Source organism: Microtus oregoni, unplaced genomic scaffold (genome assembly GCF_018167655.1).
Source record: "Microtus oregoni isolate MIOR12 unplaced genomic scaffold, Mior012 000005F_ref0000423, whole genome shotgun sequence".
Classification (NCBI taxonomy): domain Eukaryota; kingdom Metazoa; phylum Chordata; class Mammalia; order Rodentia; family Cricetidae; genus Microtus; species Microtus oregoni.
The window spans coordinates 17040632-17058142 of NW_024543064.1; the positions used below are offsets into that span (position 1 = coordinate 17040632).

A 17511-nucleotide genomic window follows, 5' to 3' on the forward strand; every position below is an offset into this window, starting at 1 on the left:
CAACAGAAAACAAGCCGGGTGTCTAAGAACTCTCATTGCTGGACACTTGGCAGTAACGCTCTTTCAGAAACTTTCTACACTTTCTGTAGACTTTGTAAGAACCTGGAAAGGACTGGAGATGTGGCTTGGTGGAAGACACTTGCTTAGCATGCACGAAGCTGTGGGTTCAGTTCCCAGCACTATACAAAGAACCCCAAAATGTAGAGATGCTGACCCCCTTTCACAGGAGAGACGAGAAAGCTGAGTCTGAGGGAGGTGATGATCTCTGCAGAGTCGCAGGGCAAGAGGGGGACCGAGCCAGGACTGGTGGTGGTCATGCCTCCCTCAGAGCCTGCTGGGGAGAGTGGAGAGCAGCCTTCAGCTCCTTGTAGCCCCTTTCCAGCCCTTCTGGAAAGAAGCCATGGCTTGTGTGCTCACGTAGGCACATGTGTGGCTGGGTGAAGCTGGCGTGGTGCCTGGCCTCACAAAACCATGTGATAAAAATCTGGTACATCTTCCTGAGATGTCAATTCAACTTAAAGAACAAAATAGGAAAGAGATGCCACATTTTTACACGAAGGCACAGATGCCTACAGAATGTACGAGAACAGTGACTTCTCAGGGCACATGGGGATGATGAGGGACAGCTAGGTGGCGGGAGGGTACCACATGCTAACTGATTCTCAAAACTGTCCGTGGGAAAAACCACTGTCGCTCCCATTACATAGCTATAGATGCTGGGGCCAGAAACAGTTAAGTCCAAATCCACATAGCCAGCGAGTGGGAAAGCCTGTAACTCACAGGCGTGTAATAGGCGGATATTAGAATATCTGTATTAGCCATCACTTGTTCAAACGGAAATTTTACCAGAATCGTGTATGAGAGTGATCATTTAAAGCAGAGACAGAAGGAACAGTTGGTAGAGCGCTTGCCTAGCAACACCCAACATTGTACACTAGGCACTGGGCAGTAAGATGGCCTGTCACCAAGACCAATGCCTTGAGCTCAATCCTTAGGACTCACTTGGTGGAAGAGAACTGACTTCTGCAAGTTGTCCTCTGATGTCCCTCCACAGGCTGTGGCCTATAAGTGCCCAAAATGCACACAAGATTTTGATAATAATAATAATAAATTATGACATTAAAGCTAGGTGTGGTGGTACATGTCTATGATTCCAGCACTTAGGAGGTAGAGGCAGGAGGGTTAAAAGTTCAAGGTCAGGCCACAAAGATGGTTCAGCTCTTCCAGAGGACTCAGGTTGGATTTCTAGTACCCATGGGGCAGCTGAAAACCAGCTATAACTCCCATTTCAGGGGCTCCGTCGCCCTCTTCTGGCCGCCTCAGACACTACATGCATGTGTTGTACAGACTTACATGTGGCAAAACAGTCATACACAAAAAGTAAAAATAAATAGGCCTTTTTTAAAAAGCTCAAATTTAATCCCGACACTAGGGAGGCAGAGGCAGGCAGATCTCTGTGAGTTCAAGGCCAGCCTGGGCTACAGAATGAGTTCTAGGAAAGCCAGGGCTACACAGAAAAACCGTCTCAAAAAGAAAAAGAAAAAGAAAATGTTCAAGGTCAAAGGCTACATAGAAGTCGGGCGGTGGTGGCGCCTGCCTTTAATCCCAGCACTGGGGAGGCAGAGGCAGGCGGATGTCTGTGAGTTCGAGGCCAGCCTGATCTACAAGAGCTAGTTCCAGGACAAGAACCAAAAAGGCTACGGAGAAACCCTGTCTCGAAAAATCAAAAAAAAAAAAAAAAAAAAAAAGGCTATATAGAGAGTTGAAGAGCAGCTTAGAAGGAAAAAAGGGAAGGGGGACGAGGGAGGGGAGAGCAAGACAGAGAGGAGGGACAAGTGGCCTCTCTTGGCCTCCCTTTGGCTAGATAGATAATGGCTGTCCACAGAACAGTCACCTAGACCATGCGACCATGCACGCTGCTGCTGTGTGACCCCTAAAGTTGGGCTTTTATTTTTTATTATGTATACAATATTCTGTCTGTGTATATGCCTGCAGGTCAGAAGATGGCACCAGACCCCATTACAGATGTCTGTGAGCCACCATGTGGTTGCTGGGAATTGAACTCAGGACCTTTGGAAGAGCAGGCAATGCTCTTAACCTCTGAGCCATCTCTCCAGCCCGGGCTTTTTTTTTTTTTTAAAGGAAGATTTTTATTTTATTTTTGGTGAACTTTTTTTTTTTTGGTAAGCTTTACTTGTTTATTATGTGCATAGTGTTCTGCCTGCTTGTATGCCTGCTGGCCAGAAGAGAGCACCAGATCTCACTATAGATGGTTGTGAGCCACCATGTGGTTGCTGGGAATTGAACTGAGGACCTCTGGAAGAGCAGCCAGTGCTCTTAACCTCTGAGCCATCTCTCCAGCCCCCCAAGTTGGGCTTTTTTTTTTTTTTTAAGACAAGGTTTCTTTTTTTGTTTGTTTGCTTTTGTTTTTGTCTTTCAAGACAGGGTTTCTCTGCAGCTTTGGAGCCTGTCCTAGAACTTGCTTTGTCGACCAGGCTGATCTCGAACTCACTGAGATCCACCTGTCTCTGCCTCCCAAGTGTTCGGCAAGTGTCAGGAGTCTGGCTTTTTATTTCCAGGTCTGTGAGTACTTCTTTTCCATATGACCTTGTGTAAGTCACTTCTCCACCCTGGGACTCAGTTTCTTCTCGCAGGATGGCAGAGAGGAACCACAGACACAGAGACGTTAAGAGGTTTGTCCATGCTGGCACTGCTGAGGAGCGGAATCCAGCCTGAGGCTTCCCTGCACGGCTCATTCCTTAAGTGCCAGCGTGCCCTCCTGGATGGGCTGTGAAGAATACAAACACCGGGTAGGTGGTCCCGAGGTGCTGCCATGTGCTGCCAACGGTAGTGCCTAAGAACCTGGGAATGTGACACTAGGCCTAAGCAGACTCCCCGGTGGGGGTCACCCAGGGCCGAGCCAGTGCCAGGAGCTTTACACGTGTCATCAAATGTAATCATCATGTCAATCCAGCGAGGCTCGGGGAGGATAAACGGCTTACCTGTGCTGGCAGAGCTGATAAATGTCAAAGCCTGGGTTCCCGTCAGCTGTGTCTGCTTCCCAGACCCACACAAGCAAAACCAGCTCCAGGAGAGCTGCTGCGGCTGGGGCCATTGTGGGCTGTGTGGGGCTGGTATGTGTTCTCAGGGGTTTCTCTCTGTATGTGTGTGCCCAGGTGTGCACAGGGCCCGTAGGCGGGTAAGCCAGAGGCCAATGTCCACCATCTTCGATTGTTCTTCTCCGTGTATGTTGAGACAGGGTTTGTCACTGACTCAGGAAGAATGACTTGCCGGTAACTCCCAGGATCCTCCTGTCTCCCTCCCCAGCACTGGGATTACAGACATGTGCTCCTGCACACAGCCTTCTCAGGCCCTCATGCCTGCAATTCAGGCTCCTTCCTAACTGAGCTGCCTTCCTCGTCTCAACGTCTTAAGTAAAGCATTCTTTTCCCTCTGCTTGAAGATGCCAGGAATGGGGTTCAGGACCTAACACACTGTGCTCAGCTATGGCCCCAAGCTGTGCAAAAGTTCCTAACGTGGCAGATGGCAAACACACTGGTCACTCTAACTTAGCTTTTCTTAAGACCCCTAACAGCTTAGGGTCACAGGACTGAGAGAGAAGACCCCTCCCTTCCAGACGGTGTGGCCCTGTAGGCGCTGCGCATTTTTAAAGGACTCATCGGAACAAGATCTTGCTGCTCTTGTCTATGCAGATGATTGACAGGTTGTAGGACCCCCCACCAGGATAAGTCCTGGGAGAAAACCAAGAGCTCATGAATGGTGCAGTTTGTCACACATGTGGACCCACTGACCAATCTACAGGACCTCTGGCCCCAGTGAGAATGGGGGACAAGTTGGGGAGAAAGCAGTTGTCTGTATTGGTGGCCCCCGAGGCTCCTGAATAACTTACAGGGGATTGGAACAGGGTACAGGGGCCTTTTTCTCGAAATTGTTTGGATGCTAGAAAGAACAGAGACTGAAAACTACACAAGGCTTAGCCGGAGCCAGGGTCAGGGAATGGGAGACACATCCTGGGGAGTCAGCTGGGCCTTAAGCACCTCCTGCCACAGAACACACACTTTGCGCCCCAAACCCATCCACTGCCAGCTGGCCAGCGACCACCTTGATGTAGGGTAATGGGTTCCGTATGTGTCTCTAGGAACCCAGTTAAGCTGCCCCAGCAGTTCTCAGAGCCTTCTCTCCCTCCCGGCTTTCAGCTCCTACTTGGTCACCCTTCCTCCATTTGTTCCTGGCAACGGTGGCAGGGAAGGGATTGGGCAGGGACAAGAGACAAGGCTTCCGGGAGGTGCCATCCCAACTGCCCTTTTCCAGAGCCTCTGGGTAGGGCTGTGCTTTCCAGCAGTCTCTGTGTAAGAGCAGTGGGTGAGGTCTGAGGATTGGCAAGACTCCAGCCTACCCCATCCCCAAAGCGGGAATAATACTCCTGCTGGCTTCGGGAGAGCTCAGTCGGTGAAGAGAGAATGAACGCGATGGGAATCCAGGAGGTTTAAGCTCAAACTTTGTCTTTTACGTTTAGATATTTCAGTTTTTCTGTTTATCTGCTGTTCTTCCCTAGCATTTTGAGATGGAGTCTAATGCTGCTCAGATTGGCCTCCAACTTCATAAAATTTCTTTTTCTTTTTTCTTTTTTTTTTCGAGACAGGGTTTCTCTGTAGCTTTGGAGCCTGTCCTGGCACTAGCTCTTGTAGACCAGGCTGGCCTCGAACTCAGAGATCCGCCTGCCTCTGCCTCCCGAGTGCTGGGATTAAAGGCGTGCGCCACCACCGCCCGGCTTCATAAAATTTCTTATGTGTGTGTGTATGGGGGGGGGGTGCACATGCATACTGCAGTATGCATGTAAGGACAACTGTGGAAGTCCCTTCTCTCCACTATGTAGGCTCTGGGGTTTGAACTCGGGTCATCAGGCTTGGCACAGCTACCTCCATTAATTTTCAATGTAGTGGAAGATCGCCTTTGAATTCTTGATCTTTCTGCCTCTACCTTCCAAGTATAGGGATTACATACAGACAGGTATTTGCCACCATGCCTGGCTCCATCCATCCATCCATCCATCCGTTTAGTTTTGAAGACAGGGTTTCTCGATGCAGTCCCAGAACTTGCTCTGCAGACCACACTGGCCTCAGAGATTCCCCTGCCTCTGCCTCCTGCGAGCTGGGATTATAGATATTTGCCGCCACCACCAGATCCACCCATTTCTTTTAGAGATTATTTTCATTGTTTTTATTAGTGTGTGTATGCCACGCGCATGGAGACCAGAAGTGGGCACTGGAAGCCGTGGAACTGATGTGGGTGCTGGGAACCAAACTTTGGTCCTCTGGAAGAGCCACGGGTGCTCTTAACCTCTGAGCCATCTCTGCAGCCCCTTATCCAGTTTTAAGACTAGTTCTTGCTATGTATCCTAGGCTGGTCTCAAACTCAGGATCCTCCTGCCTCAGAGTCCTGAGTACAAGCACATGCTATCACACCCTACTTACGAGTCTTGTCTTGACCACTAGCTTGCTGGATGTCTCTGAACAGGCCACATGTGTGAGGCCTGGGGGGTCCTCCCATCCCTGACAGGGGATTTGTGAACAAATGGGAAAAGGTACTGGGAGGAACAACAGCTCTCTGCTAAACACATTTGGTTCTTGGGTGCTGCCCCTCCCTACCCTGGCCAACATGGGTTTCTATTCACAACAGGGCTTCAGGCCCAAGGAGGCTTCTGCCTATGACATTTGGCTCAGAAGAGCAGAGTGCTGGTGGAAAGTGGGTGTCTCCAGCAGGAAGGCTAAGATGATGGTGAGGCCCCCACCCGGGAGGGATGTGTGAGCTGGGGGAGGGGCTTACAGAAAGCTGCCCCTCCTTACAGAGCTTGTCAAAGGCAACCCCCAAACCTTGGTCTCTAAGTCTCCTTATCGTGACCCCACATCTAGTCCATGAGGCCAGGAGACAAGTAAAGGAGACTAGTAAGGAACCCCAGTTCGGGCCATGCAGCAGACCGACCCCATCATAATTTCACAACGACCTCCTAGCCTTGCCTCGGACTGAAGTCTTAACTGGAGGGAGAATAATCAGAGAACTCTAGAGTAAAGTAGGGCGTCACCGCCAGCTTCGGGCGGGGTGGGAAGGGAGGGCAGGGAAGCCTGGTGGCTCGAGGCCACTCTCGGAAGGTCGGCGAGGCCTTGTGCAGGGCACGTCGCAGGCACCCGAGGAATGCGCGTTGCCTGAAAGAATGAAGGAAGGAAGGAGCGGGGTGCGAGGCAGGCAGCCGCCGGGCCGAGTCAGGAAGCGGGGTGGGGGCGCCGCTAGGCTGCAGCGGCCCGAGCGCCGATGGGGGCAGCGCAAGAGCAGTGGGGTCAGCGACTCGGCCGGGTGTGGGGGGGCTCACCCAGGCCGGGAGGTTGGGAGCTGCAGGCCGCGCTGCTGGCAGAAGCGGCGGGGGCGCCGCGAGGCTCCGGATGGGCTACGAGCCCCGCCCGCAGGCTGCGGAGGGAGCCGGAGCCAGAGTGGAGCCAGAGCTCAGACATCCGGGCGCCAGCGAACACCTGCGAGCGGCCCCCAGGGCCCGCGGGGGGCGGGAGAGCGCGGGCGCCCGGCCGGGGGTGGGGCCGAGCTAGGGGCGGGGCCTGGAGCTCCGCCCTCCCAGGCCCAGGGCCACGTGGGTCGAGACTGTCTGCCCTGCCCAGGCGCCGCGAAGCCGCTTCTTCTTGCCTGGAGGCCGGCTTTGGGGTAGGGGAGGGCAGTCTTATGGGAATGTGATCGACAGAAGTTTTAAAGGTGTAGCCGGGGGAGCCTGGGGGAAAGAGTGGCGGCCAGGGACAGCTGTAACGATTCGGAAGACAAAATTGAAGAGTGTCCCACGGTGTGTAGAGAGTCAGGTGAACTGCCTTCTTGGAAGGCCACCAAGTGTCAAGGATATGAGTTTGAATCCCTGCTTTGTCACTTAGAAACTGTGTGGCCACGAGCTAATAGAGAATATATATATATATATATATATATATATAGCGCAAATGTTTGTGCTTCAGAGCTAAGAGATCAATCAGCTCAAGACCCTCAAATGTATATATAGCTCAAGGAGCCAGGGAGATGTTTTATGTGTGGTCTTTTGTCCGAACCATAAAACTGCAAGGGAGGTATGTACCATCATCTTATTTCCTACAGAACTGGGGTAAACCTTCATGTTTTGTTGTTTGTTGTTTTTCCAACAAGCTCTAACTGGGCTCCAAATTTGTGCCCCACTCGTGGTGTGGCAGGGAAAAGAGAAGTCTGAAGTAGAGGTGAGGATGCGGGCTTTGAAGCTAGAGGAAGCTGAACTACTTAAACTTCTTCTCCGACTTCCATGCTGTGACCTTGATAAACCTATTCCCAGAGACCCACCTTGCTGATTAGAAAAAAAGATTAAGACGAGCTGGACTCAGCGCACCTGGTAGGCACTCCCCTTAATGGCTGCAACAGCAGACTTATTCCAGAGGTTTCTGACCTGGGGCTAAATTGCTTTCACTCTCTAATGACTAAGGGATTGGCGGGATGGTCTAGGCTTTTGTCCTGGCCACCTGAACTGCTCAGCCCTGGGAGTCTTGACAAGCAATTTCCTTGGAATTAGCTTAATAATGCCTCGTAGGTGTGTGATGCATTTCAAAGAACTTTCCCATCATTATCTTTGGTCCTAGCGAGGCAGCTGGGCTCAGAAAGAAGTGGCTCGCTCCAGGTCACAGGGACACAAGCCTGCAGCTTTTCCTCCTATGAAGAAGGCCGACTACTGGGCTAGGAAGTAAAGGCCCCTCAGAAATGCCTGATACGAGTGGAAACTGAGGCTCCCTGGAGGCACAGTCCGCAGCCTGCCGTGCTCGGCAATCAGGGATGCTCATTTGTATCCAGAGACCATATCACAGCCTAAGGCACGCTCCAAGGTGGATGTGACCAGAGAGTCCTAAGTTTGTTTAGGGCAAGGGTTTCTCACATGGGAGGTGAGAACCTCCAGAAGGTGGGAGGTTTGCTATTACTCTGCAGAAAAATCATGTGTTCTTTCTGAAGGATGCTCTTATCTTCCATCAGCTCATCAGAGGAAACCAGGATCCTGAACAGGTTAAAACTGTTTATCAGACTGCAGGATGGTTGGCAAAGGCAGAGGTTGCTCCCCCCCTCTTGACCCTGGTTCACCCCAAAAAGCTTACTAGGGTTAAGGCACAAAGGGTAATGACATGCCCTGCTTGTTATGAAATAGAAGTAACTCATGCCAAGGCCCAACACACAGATGGGATCATATAAACAGGAATTCAGTGGGGCCAGGAGCCTGGTGGATCCCACCTGGGGAAGGGCAATGATGGGCGTAGACAGATGGAGCATGGGTTGATGTCTTATCTCTTTTCCCACTCCCAGGCCTGACCCCATAAAATGGCCAGTCTAAGGTCCTAGTCATGCCCACCCAAATCTTAGTCAGTCTTCCCAACTTCCCAGGTCAAAGTTTACTGAGCGTTAACGGAACTTGCAGCTTCACTTCACAGCTAGCCTGCATTCCTGAGCTTGAGAGTGGCTGCAGATTTGAGGAGACCCCGGTTTCGGCTTGGTCTTCACTATGTAGCTCTGGCTGTCCTGGAACTCAGTACCTAGGTAGGCTGACCTCAGATGCAGAGAAATGCCTGCCAGTGCCTCTCAAGTACTAGAATAAAAAGGTGTGCTGTATGCCACTATGCCCAGCAACCCTGAAGCTTGGAAGTCTAGGAGGAAGCCAGACCAGCAAGCAGGAGAAATGAGACGAGGCCCACCAGTCAGTTGTTCACCTCTGAAATGGGACCACCCTTGCCAGATCCCTTGCTAGGAGCCAGGAAGGTATCACCAATAATTTGTAGCATCAAAGGGCTACTTCCAAGTTTCAAGGGACTGAAAGAAAAACTCAGCCTCAAACTTGCTGGGTAGCTTGTAGCAGGGTAGGATTGCAGATCCTTGCTCTCAGCCCCAATGGATTTGGGGATTCCCATTCTTAGCCCTTTCAAATATCCACCCCACAATATCCCTCATCTTCAGCTGTTAAATTCAATCAACCCTAAGAGGGTATGCAAACTTGTTCCTCCCAAGATCCTCAAGACAGCCAGGTAAGATTTAAGAGAAATGGGCAGACGGCGCATGTCATACACAAAGTGTTCAAAAATGGTTTATTATGCAAAATGTTAACTTTTATAAAAAGTTTAATATACATCACATGATTACAGAAAGTCACCTTCCTGTAAAAAAGGTACAAAAGCTATATACTCTATTATAGAGTTCATAATCAGGGCAGCAGAGCCGTTCTCCAAGGAGATCAGACAACCAGCTCTCACGCTGCCTTGGCAGTGTGCAGGGCAGCCACTCGCCCCCCTTCTCGACACCCCCATTCTCGGAAAAGCCAGTCCTTTAAGACTTTGGGAGTCAGGGTGGGGACAGGGTGACGTTGTCCAGCTGCTGACCAGCGCTAGCTCTTCAGGCCACCCAAGTTCAGTCCCTGGCTCTCGGGTTCCCGATCCAACCTCGAGGCAGGGGTTTAGGGGAAGTGAAGAGGGCTGGGCAAGATCGAGGCTCATCCATGCCCTCAGGCTTCCGGCCGGAGAGAGGGTCCCAGTGTCCCAGGGTCCCAGGAGGAACGGGCGCCAGCACCTGCGTTCTGGGCGGGGGAGAAGAGAAGAGTGAGGGAGCAGTTTCCGCCGAGCGCGCCCAGGCGGAGGCCGCCGCAGACTGGCCGGCGCCAGGGAGGAAACTCGGTCTCTACCTCCAGCTGATAACTCTGCACCCGACACAGCCTCCACCCAGTTGGCGCCAAAGGACCACAGGCGGAGCCACCACTCCCCCTCCCGCTTAGAAAAGACACTAATGGAAAGGGGGCTTCCTTTAATAAAAGACTATTTGGTGCGATCCGCGCGCCCACTTGCCCAAGGCTTTGGCCACCCTGGATGAGCATAGGCAGCGTGCTTTAGGAATACACGTGATATTGACATTGGTACTGTCGTTTACTCTAAGTGACCACGGATAAGCCTCTTGTCTCTCTCTGGCTTGGATTTCCCTAAACGGAGGAAACCCTAAACCTTGCAATGTTCTGTCAACCTCAGGACTTTCCAAGCAAGCCTCCCTCTCGTCCGCGTCAGAAGAAAACTTACCGGGAGGTGCCAGGACCGCCAGGTCAGTGGCAAAAGCTCCTCTTGTCGTTGGAGATCACAAGTTCCGGAGTAAGTTCAGCTGTCTGTGAAAGGAGGATAAGAAGCGAGTTAGCCAAGTTATTCGGGGACTCGGTGAGAGACCCGCAGCATCCCAGCCCGCACGATCAGCTCAGCCCCGCCTGGTTCCCCGCGCACCTGGATCGGGAGATGCGGACCGTCCGGGGGTCCAGGCGCCGGCTCTGCCAGGACCACCTGCAGGTCGAGGATGTAGTCTATGACACGCTGCAGGATTTCCACCTGGCTAAGCTGAGTGCCTCTCGGGACTCCCGGCACCAGTTCCCGCAGGCGCGAGTAGCAGTGGTTCATGTCGTCCAGGAGGCTAAGCGGCTCCTCGGCCGCCGGGCTCTTGCCGCGGCCCCGAGCGATGGCCAAGCTGCGTTCCGACAGGCAGCACACTGCTTCGTAGCAGCCGCGCACCGGGCTCAGCGCCTTCATGTTGGAGAGTGAAGGTGGAAGTGAGGGAAAGACCACTAAAGCAGCAAACAGCCGGCCCACGCCTGCGGCAACCGGCTCTTATAGAGTCGAGTCTATGTCACGCCCCTTTATTCAAAATAGCCCGTCCAGGCTCCACCCCCGTCCGCCCTGAGCACCGCCTCTCCGACCCTGGGCGTTCACAGCGAGTTTAAATTGCTAACAGGCTTCCTCCGGCTGGTCTGACGCCGAGGACCGCTGAGCCGCGGACGCGAAGAATGAGGAAGCGCTGATACTGAGGAGAGGCGGGCCTCTTGAGCCAGCAGAGATTTGAAAAAAAAAATCACTTAAAACCATTAACTTTAAGATTTGCCTTTTCTGGCGGCTCACAACATCTTTGAGCTCCCCTGCCCTCTGCCCAACACTGGTTCGAACCCACAGCTCCGAGGTCATCATAAATCCCTGAAGGACAATCTCTCTCTCTCTCTCTCTCTCTCTCTCTCTCTCTCTCTCATTTTCAAGGGAAACTTGTAAGGAATTAGTGCCGCCTTGTTCCCCAATTTGCTGCTCGTCTGACCTCCAGACTCACTGGCGTCGGGAATTATCTTGTGACCAGAGGGGAAAAAAATTAATTGCGGTGAAGCTGAGGTTACAATGAAGAAAACAGATTTGGGCTAGGCGCTGAGATTGCAGAAGGAGGAGGGGAGAGGAGGCTTGAGCAAAGAATACTATTTATTTGAGCAACAGGGGGAAAGGGGGTAAAAGAGAGAGAGAAGAAAACAGCCTAGATCCAAGCCTTTTCCATGGAGAAAGAAAAAACATGGACCATTGTCATATGAGCTCCTTAAGGAACTAGATATGTGCCCACTTGTGCTTTGGCAGGGAGTTTGATTAGAAGTCTGGACAAGGTTTCAGATAGGGAGGACTAGAAGGAATCACTTCTGCACACACCCTTTTAGAAGGTCCCCTCCACGCACATACAGCATCGGGTCAGCAAATCCCTTCTAACTCTTGCTTCCTCATTTTGTACAGCCTCCCTTCCTCCCCACACTTTTCCACATTCGGTGCAGAAAACAATAGCAATTTCAGCGCTCGCTCCCTTGTCTGTTCCCTTCTGCTGTGGAAGGGCAGCCACCTGGACATGATTATCCCTAGTCCTGCTGAAGTAGCCCCATCACCGTCTGAGAGATCAGGAAGAGCCAGCAGGCAGGCAAGGGGACACATTGCACCCCCCTATTGCAAAAGGACAGTGCACTCTGTATTCTTTGCCTGTCTCCTCTCCATTTCCCAGACTCTGAATACTCTGTAGTTCCAAGACTCTGGTTTCCATCTTGGAAAAGACCAGGTGAGGTTCTCCCAGCCAAGATTGCTGTCTTAGTCAGCCTAGTGAATATTTATGGAGTTGCTTCACATGAAACAGAGGGCCCTGCTCTCAAGAACTTCACAATGTCCGGGACGAGATTAACACAGGAAACAATTAAGTGTTCAGTAGTGTGTGGCACTGATCAACAGGACAATGGGACCTCTGAGCTGGGACAGTTCCAGCAGCGGGAAGGACTAGGAAGCCAGAACCCTGGGTTCAATCAGCCGTCTCTGCTAACTGTTGGTCATCTACATATAATCTTGAGCAAAACCAGCAACGCTGGCTTTGATTGACTTCTGAGAGAGAGAGAAGAGAGAGAGATGGCTCTAAGGGATTGTTATACTTTCTGACTCAAGAAATCTATGCTTCTGTGACAACTGGACAGAGCATGTGGGGTGGCAAGGGGCTGGGGGGGTGGCGGTGAATCATGTCCAGTGTCACATCACAGGTGAAGCCACTCTGGAAGCCTCGTTCTTTCCCATCACTCCGCAGGGCCCTGTGTCCCAATAAAAGCCTTGGGAAGTTTCTCCTGGGAATATGAAAGTTCTCAAGGACAGCTCTTTCAGTTCCAGAAAAAGGGAATCTAACCTGTAAAAACACAAATCAGTCCCTATATGCTGAAGAAGTTACATGCCAGCTATTGGTCAGGAGAAGGGAAATCTCCGAGGCTGAGACTCCCGAATAACTAAACAGAAGACCCTTTCTTTGGCTGTCGTGAAGACTTCTGTATGTTTGTGCAAAATTCTCATTCCAGAAGCTTCTGGAAAAATCATGGCCTTCATTGCCTGGCAGACGTATGTTCAAATGCTTTCACAGTGTGAACTTGGAACAAATTATTCTTTGTGCCTCACTTTTCTTGCTTGTTAAGTGGAGTTCATGAAAATGATGCCGTGTGTTTGTTTGTATTTATTTGTTTATTTTTCCTTTTTTTGAGTCAGGGTTTCTCTGTGTAGCCCCTAGCTGCCCTGGAACTCACTCTGTATATCAGGCTGGCCTCAGATGCTAGTGCTGGGATTAAAGGGGTGTGCCCTTACACTCATTTATAAAAAAAAAAAAAAGGCCTTTAATCTCAGCACTCAGGAGGCAGAAGCAGGCACATCTCTGTTAGTTCAAAGCCAGCCTGGTCTACATAGTGCGTTTCAAGACAGCCAGCGACTACATAGTGAGACCCTGTCTCAAGAAAGAGAAGAACCGCACATGCTTCCTCCATCCGCGTTAGTTCTGCATGGGCCAAGTGTGGTAAGTGCTTAGAGCTTAGACCACCCAGGGTCTCAGGTCCTCCAGTACCTCTGTTGCCTCTGGCTTGGATAGCCGGTTTACTGGGTTTAAGGTTTGCAAAGTACCTTCAAAGCGTTTATTATTTCCTCTTGATGCTTCCCAGCTGAAATGGCCATAGGCTGTGTGGGATAGGGCAGAAGGGTGCAGTGGGGTTATCTAGCCGCAATCTGTCCTTTTCTTGCCAAGAATTTACCTTTGGAAACAAATCCTTTCTTCCCGGACCTTACTGGGGGGGGGGGGGGAATAAAAGACCTTTAAGGATCTTTTCTGACCCTAAGGGTCTAAGTGTCAAAGGAATGGTTTTCGATTAGGTTGGGAACATTGAATAGAGTTTAAACCCCAAAGACTCCTCTCTTCCCCGCATAGCAGACTGGCCGGCTCGCCCCGGCCTTCTGCAACTTGTTTAGCGGTGGCGGGGCCTCAGCCTCTTACTCCAAACGCCTCTGAACTTTCTGTTCCCAGTTCTGCTCCTTTTACCAGCTTTTTCCCCCCTCTTGCATTTTTTATTTTTATGAAAGGATGTCATTAAGGCTTTTGTCTGCGCTGTTTTTGTTTCAGAACTTTTCCCACAATCCTATTTTTTGTTGAGGAATCCGCTCCTTTGCCCAGCTGTGGGTCCGGGTCCCACAGCTGTGTTGATCTAAGACTCAGCCCCAGACAGCCTGGCGCCAGGGTGGGACGTCATGCGTTCACACAGGGATGCGTGTCCCAGGCAACCTTTCCTCGGGCAGTCACCGGCCGGCGACTGCCTCTTCCACCAATGAACGCCCGACACCCGAGATAGGGGCGGGGCCTGCGCCACCCCAGCCGGCGAGCAGCTTGTGAATCGCAGATTCTGAGACCTTGATAACGTCCCCTGAATTGAGGCCTTTTAAAGACCCCCCTTTCTCTTTTAGTTCTTTTGTTTATGCCTTTTCTTTCCACCTTCCTCCTTTCTATCTGTATGCAGATAAATTTTCTTTTTACTTTTCCCCTCTTTTAACTCTCTCCTCCTAGTGTCAGGAATCATTTTGTAAGCATTTCCAGGAACTGCATCTTCCTCTGCCAAAATTATAAAAAGAAAAAAAAAATCAATGTTGTGCTCTCTGACTTTTTTTTTTTGAGGAGCTGGCAGAACTGTAAGCTATTACTATTTTGTCTTTAGAAATTTAAGACGTGGTGGCAGTGGGGTCTCTCGGCTGTGAATTTCAAAGTCAATGTCGTGATGATGAGGATTGCAGATGTCTTGCTTAAACTGGGCTTCTGTCAAGCTAGCTCGGTATCTTTTCTCCATGTGTAGATGCGAGGATCCAGGGACCTTAGAACCTTGTCCAAGGTTATGTTGAACGTCTGTGACTGACCTGTGGCCAAGATCCAACCCTTCTGCTCTCCTGACTCCCTGACCTCTCTGGCCCTAGTTCTCATAAACATTAAGTATTCTATGTTGGTTTAAGGTTCCCAGAATTTGCATTTTTTTTAAATGTGTGTAAGTGATGTATGTATATGAAGGTATGGGCATGTGTCACGATGTGTCCATGCCACAACATATTCGATTCGAGGAAATCAGAACACAGCTGGTGGGGGGGGGATCCAGTTCTTTCCTTCTACTGTGGGTACCGGGATGAAATGCAGGCATTCGGGCTTGCAGGGTAAGCATCTTTATTCACGGAATCATCTTGCCAGACCATGCGTTTTCTGATATCTACCTGTTTGTTCAGAAAGTGGCCGTAAAGATGGGCTGAGCATTTCCCAGCTGTACACTGAGAGCTTAACCCTGCTTCTCTCGGCAAATCTGAACCCCAAGGTACAACCCCACATTCAGAGGACATGAGGAAGGCATATTCTAGAGTCGCCTAGGCTATCCACCCTTACTCCTTCTCCCTTACCACCTCTATAAAAATGGGGAGGAAATACTATTTACCCACCTGGCAGCTGGGAGGACCATAGGGGACGGAAGATGGGAAGTACTTGCTTTTATGTGATATGATGTGTCCCTTGAAGTTAGTGCTTCCTCTAGAGGCAGTTCCCAGAAATGTGAGCAATACTGAGAAAGGCGATATAAGAGGCATGGGGACCTAAGTCCTTCTAAAGGTGGACATTTTAGGGGGCTTTGAGATGGGTTCCTCTACACTTCAGAAATACTTGAAGCTGTCACTGCCTGCCGCCTTCATCACTGTTGAGTCCTGATTGACAAGCACTGTTTACCTAATCTTTGCTGGTTTGGTTTGGTTTGATTTGGTTTGGTTTTTACAGTGCTGGGGATGGAACCTGGGGCCTCTGAGTGCTATGCCCTCCACTCTCAGCCCAGACCCTGGCCCTGAATTTTCTCATTAACTCTTCTGAGACAGAGTCTCCACCTTGTAGCCTGAGCTATCCTCAAACTTGAAATCCTCTCACTTCAGCCTCCCGGGTAATGGGGTTACAAATGTGCTCCCCCATGCCTAGCTTCACTGACCCATTTTATGGCCGCATAAGGAGCTCAGAGAGGAGATTTCTACCAGGTCATACAACCATTCAGTGGGAAAGCCAAAATTTTCATCCTGTCTCCAAAGCTTCTAACCATCTGCATATATTCATTTTTCTCTACCCTTCCCAAGGACCTCTCAGAAATGACTGTCATTGCATTTATTTATGTATTTGTATGTGTGTGTTTGTGTGTGTGTGTGTGTGTGTGTGTGCATGCGTGGTGGCCAGAGGTCAGTTTTACAAAAGTTGCTTCTCTCCCTCCACTGTGTGGCTCCAGAGGATCAAACTCAGGTCCGCGGGCACTGTGAAAAGTGACTTCACTTGACGGAGCCATTTCACCAGCCCCAGAGGTTGTAATCCATCAGGTTGGGAAAAGTTAATTGGGCCTATTAGGTAGTGTGAGAAGTACAAGGCTCGTTTAAGTGCTAGAGACAGAACACACGAGTCTTGCACAAGCAAAGCACACTGTACTATCGTTCCAGCTGCCCTCCCAGTGTGACACTTCCTCTGACCCTCACTACGTGGTGACTCCTGCTAAATTAGAGTCAACTTGGATGCCTTCTCCATCTTCCAGCCACACCAACCGAAAGCTACCGAACCTCTTATTTCACCAATGATCAGTGACCATGGGTGCCCCAGGCCTCGTTTTGCCCCTGGCATGGGGTAAGCCAGAGGGGGTATTTTCTGAGCACCTACACTGTGTGAGATTCTCTATTGAGGAGAAGCTGTGGGTGTTTTTGAGACAGAATCTAACTGTGTAGCCTAAGAAGACCTTGAACTCATCTGTGTTCCTTATAACTCCGGGTACAGATAACATTAAATCCTGCAGGCCAGAGCCTGGTGCTATAGACTTACAATTTCATCACTCAGGAGGCAGAGGCAGGGGGATCTCCACAAGTCAGTGTAGTGAAATACTTCAATGGATGAAGACACTTGCTGAGCATACCTGATGAACTGAGTTCACTCTACAATCCATGCGGAGACAGAATGAAAGAATCAGTCCTACAAAGTTGCCCTCTGACCTCCACGCTGGTGCTGTGATGTGCGTAACCTTATATACATCATATATACCCACACACATTAATTGTTTTGCTTTATTTTTTGAGACAGGGTTTCTGGGTAGCCCTGGCTGTCCTGGAACTCACTCTATAGACCAGGCTGGCCTCAAACTCACTGATATACCCACCTGCCTCTGCCTCCCAAGTGCTGCGATTAAAGGCATGTGCCGCCACCACCACCACCTGGCTGCTGCAAGAATTTTTAATACAGCATGCTTCACTAATTTTCAGGTCTTGCTCAGAGGCCATGCTAATCTTCCCTGTACTGTTCCAACTTCAGTATATGTGCTGCTGAAGTGAGCACACACACACATAAAAAAATAAAATAAAATAATGACAACTAAGCTCAGTTCTACCCCAGTCATCCTAAGTACTTTTGGGACACCACCACTTAGAGGCAGGATTTGGGTTTCTATTTTTGCTGTTGTTCTTTTGAGTCAGGTCTTTGTACCCTTGGCTCGCCTAGAACTCATGAGTAGACCAGCTTAACCTATAACTTGTGATGATCCTCCTGCCTCGGCCTCCTGCGTGCTGAGATTACAAAGTATAGATGGCCAGGCCCTGGCCTGCAGGATTTAATATAGAATCACTGTGCCTGGGGGATGAGGGTGGAGGTGTAGCACAGAGGTGATGCGGCCCTAGGATTTGATGTCCAGCACTGCAAACAAAATAGAAACTTAAAATTTAAACTCGGGTTGTCCCTTGGTCCTGTGGCTCCCAACTTCTCTCTCTATAGCAGAGAGTTGAGTTTGGGCTTCAGGAAAGGCCC

The 17511-nt window shown here is 50.4% G+C and overlaps 1 protein-coding gene and 1 non-coding gene across 2 annotated transcripts; both read right to left on the bottom strand.

Moving 5' to 3' along the window:
* Positions 1 to 9135: 9135 nt before the first annotated feature.
* Positions 9136 to 10694, bottom strand: Id3 (inhibitor of DNA binding 3, HLH protein). The gene is made up of 3 exons (XM_041652451.1): positions 10323 to 10694; positions 10128 to 10210; positions 9136 to 9637 (listed from the first exon to the last, which is right to left on the bottom strand). The coding sequence occupies exons 1-2, from the start codon at positions 10620 to 10622 to the stop codon at positions 10151 to 10153; spliced, it is 360 nt and encodes a 119-aa protein (XP_041508385.1). The 5' UTR covers positions 10623 to 10694; the 3' UTR covers positions 9136 to 9637; positions 10128 to 10150.
* Positions 10695 to 16943: 6249 nt separating this feature from the next.
* Positions 16944 to 17046, bottom strand: LOC121449006. The gene has a single exon (XR_005974465.1). It is a non-coding gene; the product is annotated as a U6 spliceosomal RNA (small nuclear RNA).
* Positions 17047 to 17511: the final 465 nt, after the last annotated feature.

Coding starts and splice junctions, on each gene's coding strand:
- Id3 (XM_041652451.1), bottom strand. CDS start 10,622: ATGAAGGCGCTGAGCCCGGTGCGCGGCTGCTACGAAGCAGTGTGCTGC. Junction 10,211..10,322: donor GTCCGCATCTCCCGATCCAG/GTGCGCGGGGAA, acceptor CTCCTTTCACAG/ACAGCTGAACTTACTCCGGA.